General features: G+C 49.2%; 1 protein-coding gene across 5 annotated transcripts in view; it reads left to right on the plus strand.

The window, feature by feature from the left end:
- The window catches only part of ST3GAL2 (ST3 beta-galactoside alpha-2,3-sialyltransferase 2), a 33,383-nt gene extending 16,064 nt beyond the window's left edge, over positions 1-17,319 (plus strand). For 3 of the 5 annotated variants that reach the window (XM_040409665.1, XM_040409668.1, XM_040409667.1), the window contains 6 exons: positions 8,070-8,691; positions 9,675-9,868; positions 12,868-13,047; positions 15,292-15,337; positions 16,102-16,221; positions 16,308-17,319. In XM_040409665.1, the coding sequence (XP_040265599.1) occupies positions 8,350-8,691; positions 9,675-9,868; positions 12,868-13,047; positions 15,292-15,337; positions 16,102-16,221; positions 16,308-16,487 (1,062 nt within the window). In that variant the 5' untranslated portion in view covers positions 8,070-8,349 and the 3' untranslated portion in view covers positions 16,488-17,319. Of the gene's footprint in view, positions 1-2,857; positions 2,940-6,824; positions 6,927-8,069; positions 8,692-9,674; positions 9,869-12,867; positions 13,048-15,291; positions 15,338-16,101; positions 16,222-16,307 lie in introns of those variants that run through there. The other 2 variants (XM_040409666.1, XM_040409669.1) reach the window with 2 other exon arrangements.
- Positions 17,320-18,485: the final 1,166 nt, after the last annotated feature.

Raw genomic sequence — 18,485 nt, forward strand, 5'->3', positions numbered from 1 at the left:
GGTGGCGCAGTGCGCCCCCCCCGACCCCTCCCAGTATTAAAATCATTGGTGGCAGTGGTCACAGGGTCTCCTCCCCTCCCCCTCATTGGCGGCAGTTGTGATTGGAGCCCCAGCAGTGTAATCCTGGGGCTCCGATCAGTTACCATGGTAGCCAGGACGCTACTGAAGCCCTGGCTGCCATAGTCAGCTCCCTGCTGCTGTGTGCACAGAGCAGCAGGGAGAGTGTGAGGTCCTATTCACCCTGATAGAGATCTATTAGGGTGACTAGGACAAGGGATTAAAAGATCCCAGGTTCTAGCCCTAATTGTTATTAACCCCTTAAGGACTTAGGACGTACCGGTACGCCATGTTTGCCGAGTCCTTAAGGACCCATGACGTACCGGTACGTCCTAACTTTAAAACTACATTGCGGCGCGGCGGGGGTTAATCGGAACAGGGTGAACCCCCCCCGCATCGGCGATCGCAGCAAACCGCAGGTCAATTGAGACCTGCGGTTTGCGGCGGCGATCGGTGGTGCCATCGGGTCCGCATGCGGCTGTGGGGGGGACCCGATGGCATGGAAGGCAGCGTGATGCCTACCGGTGACGAGCCTGTGAGGTCCAACCCCCTGGATCTCACAGGCCGGAAGCTGTATGAGTAATACACACAGTATTACTCATACAGCCAATGCAGAAGTATTGGAATGCATTGTAAAGGGGATTAGACCCCCAAAAGTTCAAGTCCCAAAGTGGGACAAAAAATAAAGTAAAAAGTAAAGTTTTTTCCCCCCAAAAAATTTAGTTTTAAGTAAAAATAAACAAAAACTTCATTTTCCCCAAATAAAGTTAAAAAAAATTGGTAAAAAATAGGGGGGGGGGGGGGGGGGGAGTATACATATTAGGTATCGCCGTGTCAGTATTGACTGGCTCTATAAACATATCACATGACCTAACCCCTCAGATGAACACCGTAAAAAATAAAAACTGTGCTAAATAAACCATTTGTCACCTTACATCACAAAAAGTGCAACACCATGCAGTCAAAAAGGCGTATGCCCCCCAAAATAGTACCAATCAAACCGTCACCTGATCCCGGAAAAAATGAGCCCCTACCTGAGACAATCGCCCTAAAAACTATGACTCTCAGACAATGGAGACTCTAAAATATGATTTTCTTTTTGCTTCAAAAATGCTATTATTGTGTTAAAGTGAAATAAAAAAAATAAGTAGATATGTTAGATATCGCCGTGTCCGTAAGAACCTGATCTATAAAAATATCACATGACCTAACCCCTCAGGTGAAAACCGTAAAAAAATAAAAACAGTGCCAAAAAAGCCATTTTTTTGGGTCGCCTTGCCCCATAAAGTGTAATAATGAATGATCAATAAATCATATGTACCCAAAAATGGTACCAATAAAAATGTCAACTCTTCCTGCAAAATATGAGCCCCTGCACAAGATGATTGGCAGAAAAAGAAAAAAATATATGGTGTTCAGAAAATGGAGACACACACATATTTTTTTTCCAAAAATGCTTTATTATGTAAAGCTGAAACAAAGAAAGTAGACATATTTGATATCACCGCATCCATAACAACCTGCTCTATAAAAATAGCACATGATCTAACCTGTCAGATGAACGTTATAAAAAATAAAAACCGTGCCAAAACAGCCAATTTTTGGTTACCTTGCCTCACAAAAAATGTATTATAGAGGGATTAAAAATCATATGTACCCCAAAATAGTACCAATAAAACGGTCACCTTATCCCCTAGTTTCCAAAATGGGGTCACTTTTGGGAGTTTCTACTGTAGGGGTGCATCAGGGAGGCTTCAAATGGGACATGGTGTCAAAAAACCAGTCCTGCAAAATGTGCCTTCCAAAAACCATGTGGCAGTCCTTTTCTTCTGTGCCCTGCCGTGTGCCCGTACAGCGGTTTACGACCACATATGGGGTGTTTCTGTAAACGTCAGAATCAGGGTAATAAATGTTGAGTTTTGTTTGGCTGTTAACCCTCGATGTGTTAAAGAAAATCTGCCAAAAAAGTGAAATTTTGACATATCTCCATTTTCCTTTAATTCTTGTGGAACACCTGAAGGGTTAACAACGTTTGTAAAATCAGTTTTGAGTAACTTGAGGGGTGTAGTTTCTACAATGGGGTCATTTATGGGGGGCTTCTATTATGTAAGCCTCACAAAGTGACTTTAGACCTGAACTGGTCCTTAAAAAGTGGGTTTTGGAAATTTTCTTAAAACTTTTTAGAATTGCTTCTAAACTTCTAACGTCCCCAAAAAATAAAATGACATTTACAAAATGATGCAAACATAAAGTAGACATATGGGGAATGTTAAGTAATAAATATTTTATGAGGTATCACTTTCTGTTTTAAAAGCGGAGAAATTTAAATTTTGAAAATTGCAAATTTTTCCAAATTTTGGGTAAATTTGTGATTTTTTTTTTTTTTCATAAATAAAGGTGAAATATATTGACTCAAATTTATGACTGTCGTGAAGTACCATGTGTCACGAGAAAACAGTCTCTGAATGGCTTGGATAAGTGTGTTCCAAAGTTATTACCACATAAAGTGAGATATGTCAGATTTGCAAAAAATTGTGAAAACTGGCCCGGGGTAGTAGGGGTTAAGGAATTCTCGTCTTCTTTATCACACATTTTCGGTCTCCTCTGCCTTGTTTTCTTTTTTTTAGATTCTTTCAACCATTTTCTTGCACAACCATACTTTCTTCTCCTTTTTTCTCATCACACTCTTTTCAATTTCCTTCACCACACTCGGCTTCCCTTTAGACTTTTTACGCCACCGTTCCACATACTTTACATTCTCTGGATCTAATTTGTCCAATTTGATCTAATTTGTGCATAGACTTAACATCACCTTCTAAAGAAACATTCTTCTGACAACAAGACTTCCACACCCTAAAGCTTCCCCCGATACGTTCCCCGTGGTATGTATCCCTGACTTATCACTTGTCTAGTTTTGAAGATCTCCTTGATTCTCTTAGTGTCTATTTACACTATTTTCAAGTAAATCTAACTTTCCTCAAATAATGAAAAAAAGAAAAAAGTTACTACAATTGTTGGTACTATTGGAAACACGTATATTCGACCTATACACTATAAAAATTAGGTATTTAGGTATCAAAGGACTGTATCCGGTATATATTTAATCGTAATCAAAATCCTCCATCCTCCTAAGGAAATGCCTAGCGTTGACCCAAATTTACATCATTGCAGTGGGTGGAAGATTTTTCTTTATTTCTGATGAAGGCTCCAATATACAGTGAATGCCCATAGACCTGTGATTATTAAACCAGTTCCTCCAGTACCGTGGGCACTGACCGAGGCAGGCTCAGTTATATTCATTAATAACCGGGATCCAACTTGTCCTCAGAAATATTACTATGACCTAAATATCTTCCTCTCTGTCTCTCTATTTCCTAATAATGATAAAGGAATTACCTCCTAACAACACAAGGTAATTACAACCTGATTTGTCCAATAAATTAAGTGTTTATGGAAAATCTGATTTATATATTTGACCTGAAGGCCTCTCAAAGTTATAGTACAAATAATACACTTTCCACACTATGACATGGGACGGGTGTTATTATTTGGGAAATGTGTTTTTTACCGTTTTCTACCTATCGTTTTGTCGTCAGTCCAAACAATGACCTCAGACCACACCTAATTGATCTCCTTAATCCATTCAGGGTTTTATTTATTTAACCCTTATACATTCACACAAATCACTCAAGGAGTTTCAGATGTATACACAAAACATATGTTTTATGGCCAAGTGGGATGACTCGAACAGTCGTGAGTAACGGTGCTCGCTGCACTATGATCAAAGCTGCTTTCCAAAACGTCACCCTCCCGGGACTGTAATGTTCGCCGCCCTCCGGACGCCCAGAGCCGCTAGTCTAAAGACAGTAATGTCGCTCACTCGAGGTGACCATGACTGGTATTTGTAAGTCTTAACTCTTACTTTTGCAACACTTAGACATGCAAAATAGACAACTTACATACAGTACAGACAAAATAAACAATTTACATAAAGATACTTGGACAATAGTTACATAAACACAGTTACTTGTTGCATGTCCCTACCTACCCGGTACCGGTCATCTACATGCTCATAGTTATTTATTCCTGTAGCCTTCTCACACAGGCTATGGCCTTTACCCCCTTGAGAATCCTATCTCAAGTGCTCAAGACTCTAGTCTTGAGTTTTCGTCTAACTAAATTTAATCTTCCTAAAACCCCAAGGCCCCGTCTTGTATTGGTAACCACAGTAATAACTATATCTATCTACCAACAGAAATGGTTACTGTCTTACCTATATTCAGATGATACCGGATCCTTGATTCTCCATACTAAGTTCTTTGAATCCGTCCCCCGTCCTTCCGCCTGCCGGCCTCTGTTTAACAGCAATTCAGCCGGAGGTCTTTCCAAATCAGGGAGTCGGGGGACTCCCTGCCGTCGACGGTGTTCAGCCGTGGATGAACCGAGGTATTAGGAGATGTTGGATCCCGACTCAACGGGCCAAGTGTCGCAAGAATTTTCTTTACCAAGGAAGGATCGCGATGTCATCTGAATTTAAGGTTAAAAGGAGGCAATCTCTTTGTTCTTCTATAAGTAGAGACAGAGGCGCTGTGTGGAGGTGCGGCAGAATGTCTGCCGTGTATTGTCAAAGTCGAGTTTATATAGAAAATCTTTAGGCATAATGAAAACTGGTTTGAACTAGATTTAATACCATATTCACAGTTAGAAAGGCAAATGATAACTGTAACAGACATGAAGGGTAATTTATTAAAAAGAACCAGATCCGCTCCAGCTGTTGTGCTTATCTCTAGTTTCAAAGTGGCAATGATCTGTGTCTCCAGGGCGTCAGACTCTTTATTGCATAGATCGGGCCCCTGCACATACATCAAGTAAATATTCTAGAAAACACAGTAAATTTCCCCAACATCAGAACCCCAGGGATCACATCCTCCCTCCTTCTGAATTCCTCACAGATCTCATCCTTCCTCCCACTGGATGCCTGATAGATCACATCCTCTTACTATTATGACCCCCATAGATCCCAGCCTCTGTCTCTGACCCCTCCATAGATCACATCCTCCCTCTCTTAGGACCCCCATAGATTCCAGCTTCTGTCTCTGATCACACCCTCCCACTCTTAGGACCCCCATAGATCCCAGCCTCTGTCTCTGGCCCCTCCATAGATCACATCCTCTTACTCTTAGGACCCCCATAGATCCCAGCTTCTGTCTCTGATCACATCCTCCCACTCTTAGGACCCCCATAGATTCCAGCTTCTGTCTCTGATCACACCCTCCCACTCTTAGGACCCCCATAGATCCCAGCCTCTGTCTCTGGCCCCTCCATAGATCACATCCTCTTACTATTATGACCCCCATAGATCCCAGCCTCTGTCTCTGACCCCTCAATAGATCACACCCTCCCACTCTTAGGACCCCCATAGATCCCAGCCTCTGCCTCTGACCCCTCTTAGAACACATCCTCCCACTCTTAGGAACCCCATAGATCCCAGCCTCTGTCTCTGACCCCTCCATAGATCACATCCTCTTACTCTTAGGACCCCCATAGATCCCAGCCTCTGTCTCTGACCCCTCCATAGATCACATCCTCTTACTCTTTGGACCCCCATAGATCCCAGCCTCCCTCACTTAGGACCCCCATAGATCCCAGCCTCTGTCTCTGACCCCTCTTAGAACACATCCTCCCACTCTTAGGAACCCCATAGATCCCAGCCTCTGTCTCTGACCCCCCCTTATAGATCACACCCTCCCACTCTTAGGACCCCCATAGATCCCAGCCTCTGTCTCTGACCCCTCCATAGATCACATCCTCTTACTCTTAGGACCCCCATAGATCCCAGCCTCTGTCTCTGATCACATCCTCCCACTCTTAGGACCCCCATAGATCCCAGCCTCTCTCTGATCCCATCCTCCCTCTCTTAGAACCCCTTATAGATCCCAGCCTCTGTCTCTGGCCCCTCCATAGATCACATCCTCCCTCTCCCAGGCAGGGCAGTGCCATTGATGACATCACTGGTTATAATGGCTCCTTCTCCTGTATTCTCCCTTCTCTGCTCTCCCCTTTGCATGTCTGGGTCTAGAGCGGGGGGGGGGGGGGGGGGGGGGCACAAGCTGCAGCCCGGGGGCCAAATGCGGCCCTCTATCATTTTTGTGCGGCCCCCAACCATCTGGTGACAGACATGTATGTCTATGTCTTGTGGCAGCTCACAAGTATTTTCCCATTAGATACTGGGCGGTATTTTGTGGTGCTATATGGTTCTGCTGGCTCTGCCTACTTGTATTGGTCCCGCCTTCTGTCAGTTTGGACCCGCCTACAACATAGAGCACCATTTAGTATTTTTTCCAGGGTCCCCTGGCTGCGGCTCTCCACGTGTTGGGCTGCGGTGCGCCATGTACACCACCCTGTCTCTCATTATACCGTATGGATGTGATCAGGACCCCTCTAGGGGCCAGAATAGAGAGTCGCCAACCTGGAGCAGCTCCAAAAAGTTGGCCGCTGATCTCTGGACAGGACCTGGACTCCATCACCTGTGCTGAGGCTGAAAAGACCTCAGTCCTTGGCATTGCCCCCCCTCTCCTAGAGAGTCCAGCCGTCCATCAGCCGCCCCTCCCCCCATTATCTTGTCTGTGCTTGTGCGATTGCTTCCTTCTCATTGGGCAGATGTTCAGGGGCAGCCGAGGCGCTGGCACAGCTGCGGGTATTAATGTGAGGTTCGTGCCAGGGGAGGATTAAGTGTCATGTGACCTCCTTATCTCAGAGCAGGAATTTAATATCGCATTAACTTTCCCCGGGCATCCTGAGGCTCTGCTGGTGCCAGCTGCAGGTGTTAAAAGATATGGCCGCTGTGGGTGATGGGTGCAGAATTATAGGTGAGTGCTGTAGTGGAGGGGTACAGGGTTAGAGAGGTGGGCACTGTGGGGGACGAGTTCAGGTTTGAGGCGTTGGCACTGAGGGGGAAGGGTGCAGAGTTAGAGAGATGGGCATTGTGGGGGACTTGTAAAGGGTTAGAGACGTGGGCGCTACAGGGAACGAGTGCAGGGGTAGAGAGGGGGCACTGCAGGGAACGAGGGCAGTGTTAGAGAGGGGGGCACTGCGGGGAACGAGTGCAGGGTTAGAGAGGGGGGCACTATGGAGGACGAGGGCAGTGTTAGAGAGGGGGGCACTGCAGGGAACGAGGGCAGTGTTAGAGAGGGGGCACTGCAGGGAACGAGGGCAGGATTAGAGAGGGGGGCACTGTGGGGGATGAGTGCAGGGTTAGAGAGGGGGGAACTGTGGAGGACGAGGGCAGTGTTAGAGAGGGGGGCACTGCAGGGAACGAGGGCAGTGTTAGAGAGGGGGCACTGCAGGGAACGAGGGCAGTGTTAGAGAGGGGGGCACTGCAGGTAACAAGGGCAGTGTTAGAGAGGGGGGCACTGCAGGGAACGAGGGCAGTGTTAGAGAGGGGGGCACTGCAGGGAACGAGGGCAGTGTTAGAGAGGGGGCACTGCAGGGAACGAGGGCAGTGTTAAAGAGGGGGCACTGCAGGGAATGAGGGCAGGGTTAGAGAGGGGGGCACTGTGGGGGACGAGTGCAGGGTTAGAGAGGGGGGCACTGCAGGGAACGAGGGCAGGGTTAGAGAGGGGGGCACTGTGGGGGACGAGTGCAGGGTTAGAGAGGGGGGCACTGCAGGGAACGAGGGCAGGGTTAGAGAGGGGGGCACTGTGGGGGACGAGTGCAGGGTTAGAGATGGTGCTGCAGGGGGTTGGAGCAGGATTAGAGAGATGGGCGCTGTAGAGATGGGGCAGGGTTAGAGAGGTGGGTGCTTTGTGGGACAGGTGCACGGTTAGAAACATGGGCGCTGCGGGAGACAGGTGCACGGTTAGAAACGTTGGCACTGTAGGGGACTAGTGCAGGGTTAGAGAGATTGGCACTATAGGGGACTGGTGCAGGGTTAGAGACGTGGGTGCTGTTGGTGGAAGGTGTCAGTGTGAAGAGGTTGTCAGCGGTCTTTACACCTCTTCTCTTTTCTGCAGGTGATGTTGCCATGAGATGTGGTGGTGACGCTCGGTGACTGGTTGGGAGGCGCCAATCCCTGCAGTGTGGACTTCATGTTGATAGCGCAGCAGGCGTGTGGTGGAGGGGCTGAAGACAGAGATAAATGTACGGATCTGCTGGCCCCAGGTCCCGTAGCTGACTCTTACTCACATCGGCACATGGTTCTCGCTTTCTCCAGTGTCAGCTGCCAGCCCTCCTAGGTGTGCCAGGGTGGAGGCCCATGCTGTGGATCTGTGGGACTGGGGGTCCCTGGGAAGGATGAGGTGCTCCCTGCGAATATGGCTTCTCAGCACCTCCGTTCTGCTCTTCATCATGTCTCTCCTCTTTACCTTCTCTCACAATGGAACGGAGGCCCCGCTGTACTCAGAGCTGGGGGGATGGGCATCAGCAGATGGGCACCCGGTCCGGCTCGTGCCAGGTTACCCCGGGGTGAGGCATCGCCCCCCTGCTCCTCATCTCTCCAAGGACTGTGCCTGCCGCCACTGCCTGCGCCAACCTGGGCATTCCGCCTGGTTCGACGGTCACTACGATGCGGCCATCTCTCCTGTGTGGACCCTGGAGAACCTGGAGCTGCCAGCCGATGTCCAGCACTGGTGGATGGTCAGTAGGCCTGAGCAGAAAAGAAATCCTCCACTAGAGGGAGCTCACTACATACAGATTATACAGCCACCACTAGAGGGAGCTCCTCACATACAGATTATACAGCCACCACTAGGGGGAGCTCACTACCTACAGATTATACAGCCACCACTAGGGGGAGCTCCTCACATACAGATTATACAGCCACCACTAGAGGGAGCTCACTACCTACAGATTATACAGCCACCACTAGAGGGAGCTCACTACCTACAGATTATACAGCCACCACTAGAGGGAGCTCACTACATACAGATTGCTCATGACATACAGATTATACAGCCACCACTAGAGGGAGCTCACTACATACAGATTATACAGCCACCACTAGAGGGAGCTCACTGCATACAGATTATACAGCCACCACTAGAGGGAGCTCACTACATACAGATTATACAGCCACCACTAGAGGGAGCTCACTACATACAGATTATACAGCCACCACTAGAGGGAGCTCACTACATACAGATTATACAGCCAACACTAGAGGGAGCTCACTACATACAGATTATACAGCCACCACTAGAGGGAGCTCACTGCATACAGATTATACAGCCACCACTAGAGGGAGCTCACTACATACAGATTATACAGCCACCACTAGAGGGAGCTCACTACATACAGATTATACAGCCACCACTAGAGGGAGCTCACTACATACAGATTATACAGCCAACACTAGAGGGAGCTCACTGCATACAGATTATACAGCCACCACTAGAGGGAGCTCACTACATACAGATTATACAGCCACCACTAGAGGGAGCTCACTACATACAGATTATACAGCCACCACTAGAGGGAGCTCACTGCATACAGATTATACAGCCACCACTAGTCTAATAACAGGTGTAATTACAGGCAGGATTGGTGTCATCTGATTGGCTGTTTCTGTTGCCCTGTCCTTTGCCCAGAATCCATGTTGTATGTTATTTGTCCTTCATCAGATGCTGCAGCCTCAGTTCCGGTCACAGAACACCCTGGAGGTCCTGACTCATCTTTTCCAGATCATTCCTGGGCACAACCCCTACAAGCTACAGGATCCCCTTTTGTGCCAACGCTGTGCTGTGGTTGGAAATTCCGGCAACCTGCGAGGATCTGGCTACGGAAAAGACATCGACAGCCACAGCTTCATTATGAGGTAGTAAAGGGCCAAGATACCCCTCTGTGTGCCTATCCCTATGGCTGATAACAGGGAGCAATAGACTGTATTCTCCTGTCCTACAGTCATCCTCTCCCCTGAAATGGCTGATAACTGGGAGCAATAGATTGTATTCTCCTGTCCTACAGTCATCCTCTCCTCTGAAATGGCTGATAACAGGAGGCAATAGATTGTATTCTCCTGTCCTACAGTCATCCTCTCCTCTGACATGGCTGATAACAGGGGGCAATAGACTGTATTCTCCTGTCCTACAGTCATCCTCTCCCCTGAAATGGCTGATAACAGGAGGTAATAGATTGTATTCTCCTGTCCTACAGTCATCCTCTCCCCTGAAATGTCTGATAACAGGAGGCAATAGACTGTATTCTCCTGTCCTACAGTCATCCTCTCCTCTGAAATGGCTGATAACAGGAGGCAATAGACTGTATTCTCCTGTCCTACAGTCATCCTCTCCCCTGAAATGGCTGATAACAGGAGGCAATAGACTGTATTCTCCTGTCCTACAGTCATCCTCTCCCCTGAAATGGCTGATAACAGGAGGCAATAGACTGTATTCTCCTGTCCTACAGTCATCCTCTCCCCTGAAATGGCTGATAACAGGGGGCAATAGACTGTATTCTCCTGTCCTACAGTCATCCTCTCCCCTGAAATGGCTGATAACAGGGAGCAATAGATTGTATTCTCCTGTCCTACAGTCATCCTCTCCCCTGAAATGGCTGATAACATGGAGCAATAGACTGTATTCTCCTGTCCTACAGTCATCCTCTCCCCTGAAATGGCTGATAACAGGGAGCAATAGACTGTATTCTCCTGTCCTACAGTCATCCTCTCCCCTGAAATGGCTGATAACAGGGGGCAATAGACTGTATTCTCCTGTCCTACAGTCATCCTCTCCCCTGAAATGGCTGATAACAGGGGGCAATAGACTGTATTCTCCTGTCCTACAGTCATCCTCCCCCCTGAAATGGCTGATAACAGGGGGCAATAGACTGTATTCTCCTGTCCTACAGTCATCCTCTCCCCTGAAATGGCTGATAACAGGGAGCAATAGACTGTATTCTCCTGTCCTACAGTCATCCTCTCCCCTGAAATGGCTGATAACAGGGAGCAATAGACTGTATTCTCCTGTCCTACAGTCATCCTCCCCCTGAAATGGCTGATAGCAGGGAGCAATAGACTGTATTCTCCTGTCCTACAGTCATCCTCTCCCCTGAAATGGCTGATAACAGGGGGCAATAGATTGTATTCTCCTGTCCTACAGTCATCCTCTCCCCTGAAATGGCTGATAACAGGGAGCAATAGACTGTATTCTCCTGTCCTACAGTCATCCTCCCCCTGAAATGGCTGATAGCAGGGAGCAATAGACTGTATTCTCCTGTCCTACAGTCATCCTCTCCCCTGAAATGGCTGATAACAGGGGGCAATAGACTGTATTCTCCTGTCCTACAGTCATCCTCTCCCCTGAAATGGCTGATAACAGGGAACAATAGATTGTATTCTCCTGTCCTACAGTCATCCTCTCCCCTGAAATGGCTGATAACAGGGGGCAATAGATTGTATTCTCCTGTCCTACAGTCATCCTCTCCCCTGAAATGGCCGATAACAGGGGGCAATAGACTGTATTCTCCTGTCCTACAGTCATCCTCTCCCCTGAAATGGCCGATAACAGGGGGCAATAGATTGTATTCTCCTGTCCTACAGTCATCCTCTCCCCTGAAATGGCTGATAACAGGGAGCAATAGACTGTATTCTCCTGTCCTACAGTCATCCTCTCCCCTGAAATGGCTGATAACAGGGAGCAATAGACTGTATTCTCCTGTCCTACAGTCATCCTCTCCCCTGAAATGGCTGATAACAGGGGACAATAGACTGTATTCTCCTGTCCTACAGTCATCCTCTCCCCTGAAATGGCTGATAACAGGGGGCAATAGACTGTATTCTCCTGTCCTACAGTCATCCTCTCCTCTGAAATGGCTGATAACAGGGGGCAATAGACTGTATTCTCCTGTCCTACAGTCATCCTCTCCCCTGAAATGGCTGATAACAGGGAGCAATAGACTGTATTCTCCTGTCCTACAGTCATCCTCTCCCCTGAAATGGCTGATAACAGGGGAGCAATAGACTGTATTCTCCTGTCCTACAGTCATCCTCTCCCCTGAAATGGCTGATAACAGGGGGCAATAGACTGTATTCTCCTGTCCTACAGTCATCCTCTCCCCTGAAATGGCTGATAACAGGGAGCAATAGACTGTATTCTCCTGTCCTACAGTCATTCTCTCTCCTGAAATGGCTGATAACAGGGAGCAATAGACTGTATTCTCCTGTCCTACAGTCATCCTCCCCCCTGAAATGGCTGATAACAGGGAGCAATAGATTGTATTCTCCTGTCCTACAGTCATCTTCTCCCCTGAAATGGCTGATAACAGGGAGCAATAGACTGTATTCTCCTGTCCTACAGTCATCCTCTCCCCTGAAATGGCTGATAACAGGGAGCAATAGATTGTATTCTCCTGTCCTACAGTCATCCTCCCCCCTGAAATGACTGATAACAGGGGGCAATAGACTGTATTCTCCTGTCCTACAGTCATCCTCCCCCCTGAAATGGCTGATAACAGGGGGCAATAGACTGTATTCTCCTGTCCTACAGTCATCCTCCCCCCTGAACTGGCTGATAACAGGGGGCAATAGACTGTATTCTCCTGTCCTACAGTCATCCTCTCCCCTGAAATGGCTGATAACAGGAGGCAATAGACTGTATTCTCCTGTCCTACAGTCATCCTCTCCCCGGCCTGCAGACACTGCTCCCTTGTGGTCACTGAGGGGAATGCGTCTCACATCTTGGAGTTTTGAGGTGTAACATTATACGGTGCGCTCCGCTCCCAGCATGCACTGTACCGGGTCCCTACCCAATATGAGTGCTGCAGGGTGATTGAGCCGCCTGCTGTGTACTGAATCTAACCCTAGGTCTTGTCTGTCAGGATAAACCAGGCTCCGACACTTGGCTTTGAGAATGACGTTGGCTCCAGAACCACCCACCACTTCATGTACCCAGAGAGTGCAAAGAATCTGCCTACCAACGTCAGCTTCGTGCTGGTGCCGTTTAAAGCTCTGGATCTCCTGTGGATCACCAGCGCGCTCTCTACCGGGCAGATCCACTTGTAAGTCCTTGGGGTTGTCGAGATGTTCACTACTTACTGCTTGGGATCTGTTCAGCGGACCATTAATAGTTTGTATTGCGTCCTGCCCCAGTGCCTTCCTCTGTTGGTACAGTGCGAGGGTGAGGGGGCTGCCCTTGCGCAGTTACCCTGTCCAGCTACCACGGGTCAACCTCATACAGATGAATAGGACGCTCAGGTGTTGATCTGTTCTCAGAGCCCTCCAGCCGGGCCATGCAGCGGTTCAGACTAGAGCACACAGCATGGGCCCACATCAAAGAGGAAAGAGACAAAGTCTGAGAGAAAGCAGAGCATCCTTAGCGGACTGCAGGGAGGGGGGTCACATACTCCTTAGCAGAGCATCCATAGTGGACTGCAGGGAGGGGGGTCACATACTCCTTAGCAGAGCATCCATAGCGGACTGCAGGGAGGGGGGTCACATACTCCTTAGCAGAGCATCTATAGCAGACTGTGCAGGAGCAGGGAGGGGGATCACATACTCCTTAGCAGAGCATCTATAGCAGACTGTGCAGGAGCAGGGAGGGGGATCACATACTCCTTAGCAGAGCATCTACAGCAGACTGTGCAGGAGCAGGGAGGGGGATCACATACTCCTCAGCATCAGTCTGTCTGATGTAAAAGCAGAAATACAGTAATGAAGCTGCGCTGATACATGAGAGCTAGTGAATACAGCAGCATCCTGAGCACACCGATACAGCATAGATTACTTGGGGGGAGGGAGCACAGACCTCGCATCCAGCATGTATTACTGGGGGACACACAGACCTCACATCCAGCATGTATTACTGGGGGACACACAGACCTCACATCCAGCATGTATTACTGGGGGACACACAGACCTCACATCCAGCATGTATTACTGGGGGACACACAGACCTCACATCCAGCATGTATTACTGGAGGACACACAGACCTCACATCCGGCATGTATTACTGGAGGACACACAGACCTCACATCCAGCATGTATTACTGGGGGACACACAGACCTCACATCCAGCATGTATTACTGGGGGACACACAGACCTTACATCCAGCATGTATTACTGGGGGACATACAGACCTCACATCCAGCATGTATTACTGGGGGACACACAGACCTCACATCCAGCATGTATTACTGGGGGACACACAGACCTCACATCCAGCATGTATTACTGGAGGACACACAGACCTCACATCCAGCATGTATTACTGGGGGACACACAGACCTCACATCCAGCATGTATTACTGGGGGACACACAGACCTCACATCCAGCATGTATTACTGGAGGACACACAGACCTCACATCCGGCATGTATTACTGGAGGACACACAGACCTCACATCCAGCATGTATTACTGGGGGACACACAGACCTCACATCCAGCATGTATTACTGGGGGACACACAGACCTCACATCCAGCATGTATTACTGGAGGACACACAGACCTCACATCCAGCATGTATTACTGGGGGGGGGGGGGGGGGGCACAGACCTCACATCCAGCATGTATTACTGGGGGACACACAGACCTCACATCCAGCATGTATTACTGGAGGACACACAGACCTCACATCCGGCATGTATTACTGGAGGACACACAGACCTCACATCCAGCATGTATTACTGGGGGACACACAGACCTCACATCCAGCATGTATTACTGGAGGACACACAGACCTCACATCCAGCATGTATTACTGGGGGACACACAGACCTCACATCCAGCATGTATTACTGGGGGACACACAGACCTCACATCCAGCATGTATTACTGGGGGACACACAGACCTCACATCCAGCATGTATTACTGGGGGACACACAGACCTCACATCCAGCATGTATTACTGGGGGACACACAGACCTCACATCCAGCATGTATTACTGGGGGGGACACAGACCTCACATCCAGCATGTATTACTGGGGGACACACAGACCTCACATCCAGCATGTATTACTGGGGGACACACAGACCTCACATCCAGCATGTATTACTGGGGGACACTCCAACACAAGAAGTTTGATTCTAGCTGCTGGTTGTAAGCTAAGATAGAATGAAGTTTGCTCTTACTGTGTGCTATTCCTTTCTCGGCCATCGGATAACCCTTTTAAGTTAAGGGAGGGGGGGGGGTTACATGTGAATAGATCGCCACCTGCTGGCTGGTATATTGTAAATTCAGTGTGTAGTAATTGTCCTGCCGCTGATCTAGTCACTGACCGCCGCTTGTCTCCTCCTCACAGCACATACGCCCCGGTGAAGGCGTTCCTGCGGGTGGACAAGGATAAGGTGAGGGTCCAGAGTGTCTGTTCTATTACTGGACGGCACATGAGAAGTTGCAGGAGGTGACGCCCCCTCTGGTCCGGGAGAGGGCAACTAGGAGGAGGATGCAAGCAGCAGAGGGGGTATCCGGAATGGTTTGGGGGTGCAGCAAGTAGTGTGAGGTGGGTGGAGCTTGGTAAAGAGCTTTGAGTAGGTGGAGCCTGGGGAACAACAGTGAGTGGGTGGGCTCGGTAATTGGGTGGAGCCCAGGGAGTGCAGTTAGTGGGTGAAGACTAGAAAAGGGGTTGGGACCTGGGGAGGGGATCAGTGAGAGGGTCTGGCCAGGGAAAGGGAGCAATGAGTGAGGTCAGGGGATGGGCACAGTGAGCGGGTAGACCCACGGGGGGGGGGGCACAGTGAGTGAATGGACCCACGGGGGGGCACAGTGAATAGGTTAGGGGCTATGATGGGGATAGGAACTGTGAGTGGGTGGAGCCGGGGAGGGGCACAGTAAGTGGGTGCACATGTGGTTGGGCACTGTGATTGGATGGAGCTGTGGGAGGGGCATTGTGATTGGGTGGAGCTGTGGGAGGGGCATTGTGATTGAGTGGAGCTGTGGGAGGGGCAGTGATTGGGTGGAGCTGTGGGAAGGGCAGTGATTGGGTGAAGCTGTGGAAGGGGCACTGTGATTGGGTGAAGCTGTGGGATGGGCACTGTGATTGGGTGGAGCTGTGGGAGGGGCACTGTGATTGGGTGGAGCTCACTATCACTTTCTTGCATTTCCTCCACAGGTTCAGATCTACAATCCAGCGTTCTTTAAATACATCCATGACCGCTGGACGGAGCATCATGGCCGCTACCCCTCCACCGGCATGCTGGTCCTGTTCTTCGCCCTCCATGTCTGTGACGAGGTGAGTGGCGGGCGTGCGCCCTTGGCAGCTCTGTCCTGTCCGCGTGTCGCCAGTAACCCCTGTGTATATTTTTGGTTCCCCCTCAGGTGGATGTTTTTGGTTTTGGTGCAGACAGTCGGGGAAATTGGCATCACTACTGGGAAAACAACCGCTACGCCGGTGAATTCCGCAAAACTGGCGTCCATGATGCAGACTTTGAGGCGCAGCTGATTGACACACTTGCCCGGGAGGAAAAAATCAAGGTGTACGGTGGGCAGTCTCTGTAAGCCCCGCCTACATTTCATAGACCGCAGAGGTCCCGCCCCTCCAGAACTGGTCAAGCCGCTATTTTTCTAGAGTCTCGCCCTGATGGCGGCTTCAGAGTTCGACTTTTGTAATATCGGATTCTGCCTCCAGCGTGGATTTGGGGGTGACCAGACGGGGTGCCCTCCATGTGCACTGACGATGAGAAGACTACGTATTACTCCGTGCTGTATCCCCCCCGAGCAGCCTCCTGGCACTGACAATCTCCTGTGACGTACGCCTTGTTCAATCCTCTTCTTGCATCAGCCAATCATGTTTGAGACATTTTCTGACCCTGTGGTCATGAGCTGCTCCGACCCCTGGGGGTCAGCACTGAGTCCTGGGGCTCCCTTCCTAGTGCCACCGTCTGCTTGCTGTCAGTGAATAGAGCGGTTCTCACACAGGATTGTCTGTGTACAATGTAACAAGAACTCAGCCGTGAGCGCAGGACAAGGTCAGGATGGTGTTTTATAATAAGCTTTCTCTTATGCTGACAGCAAGCAGAGATATTGAAGACTATGGAGCTGAAACATATCAGAAGATTGCAGAACTTTGCTATCCACATAAATCGATCCCTTAGTTTGTGGGTGCGGTGATCACCCCACTTCTTCCCCCCAGTATTCGGTGATGGGTGCAGTCCTATCGCCTCCTCTTTTTTTACCCTCCTCCGCCCTTTTTACATGGCTGCGTGTGGAGCCAACTTCTGAGCTGACAATGGACTAAATGTTTTGGGGTTCCTGCACATGACGGAGGCTGGTGACGCCATCATGATCGGTCGTACAAGATGTCCGCCTGCACAGAGGGCCACACAAGGGTTTATCGCTCTCGCAGGAACAGCTGGACCCGATTGCATCTCCAGGGGGAGGGGCCATGCTATCCAGAGAAGCCAATCACAGCTCTGCTTTTTAAGTCTAAACGGCACTGAAATAAATGAATCATTGATTCTGATTGGTAGCTCTGGGTCACATGGTCTTTTGCCGACTCTGATGTTGTCAGGGGCCCGATCACGGCTGTGCAGGCGTTGAGACGATTTCAGTGTTTAATAGAAATGTGACTTTGTGAATTTTCTTTGCTTCAACCCTTCAGTTTCCTCCTCTTTGTGGATCCTTGGGGGTGGGGCTTATCAGTATTCTTATTCTTTGTGCACTTTCTAGAGCAGGGGTGCACAACCTGCGGCCCGGGGGCCACATGCGGCCCTTGATACCATTCTGTGCGGCCCCCAACCATCTAGTAACAGACATGTATGCCTATGTCTTGTGGCTGCTCAGATGTATTTTTCATTTATTTCTCCCATTAGATGGGAGTCCTGGAAGTGTAACTAGACATTAATGGTATATAATGTGTGTTCAATAAGCCATAAGTACAATATTTCAGTTGTTAATACACCTTTAAATTTTAATTTCGGCCCTCGTCATTGGTTCAGTCTGGCAATGTGGCCCCCAACCAGGAAACGTTGTGCACCCCTGTTCTAGAGGGATTGTCTTTATGGCTCTGCCCCCGGGGAACATACAGCGAGGTTTGTTATAATAAATGCAAAACACTCATCTCCTGCTTCTTGTTCTCCCGCAATCACCGCTCAGCATGCAAAATGGTCACGCTGGAGGCATTAAATACCATGCGATTTTTACCATATGATGTATCACCTCTTATGGCGCCGCCTGGAGTTCATATAATTCATAATATGGCGCCACCTGGTGTTCACGTTAGGGTTGCACCAGGTATCGAATCTCAATATTTTTTCGGTACTTTGATACCCGGTTCGATGCGATACTATTTTTTCGATACCAAACCTTGCACAGCTCAGTATCCGCACCTGCCAGTGAACAGGGCGAGCACATACCGTGTTATCATAAGCGGCCGCACAGTGGAGGAGGAGGAGGAGGGAGCGTGTGCCTCTCTCCTCCCTGTGACACGGCCGGCCACTGAGTGGCCCAATGTGTGAGGGAGAACAGGAGGGCAGGGGAGCGGAAACTCACCGCACA

This window comes from Bufo bufo, chromosome 10 (assembly GCF_905171765.1).
Source record: "Bufo bufo chromosome 10, aBufBuf1.1, whole genome shotgun sequence".
NCBI lineage: Eukaryota > Metazoa > Chordata > Amphibia > Anura > Bufonidae > Bufo > Bufo bufo.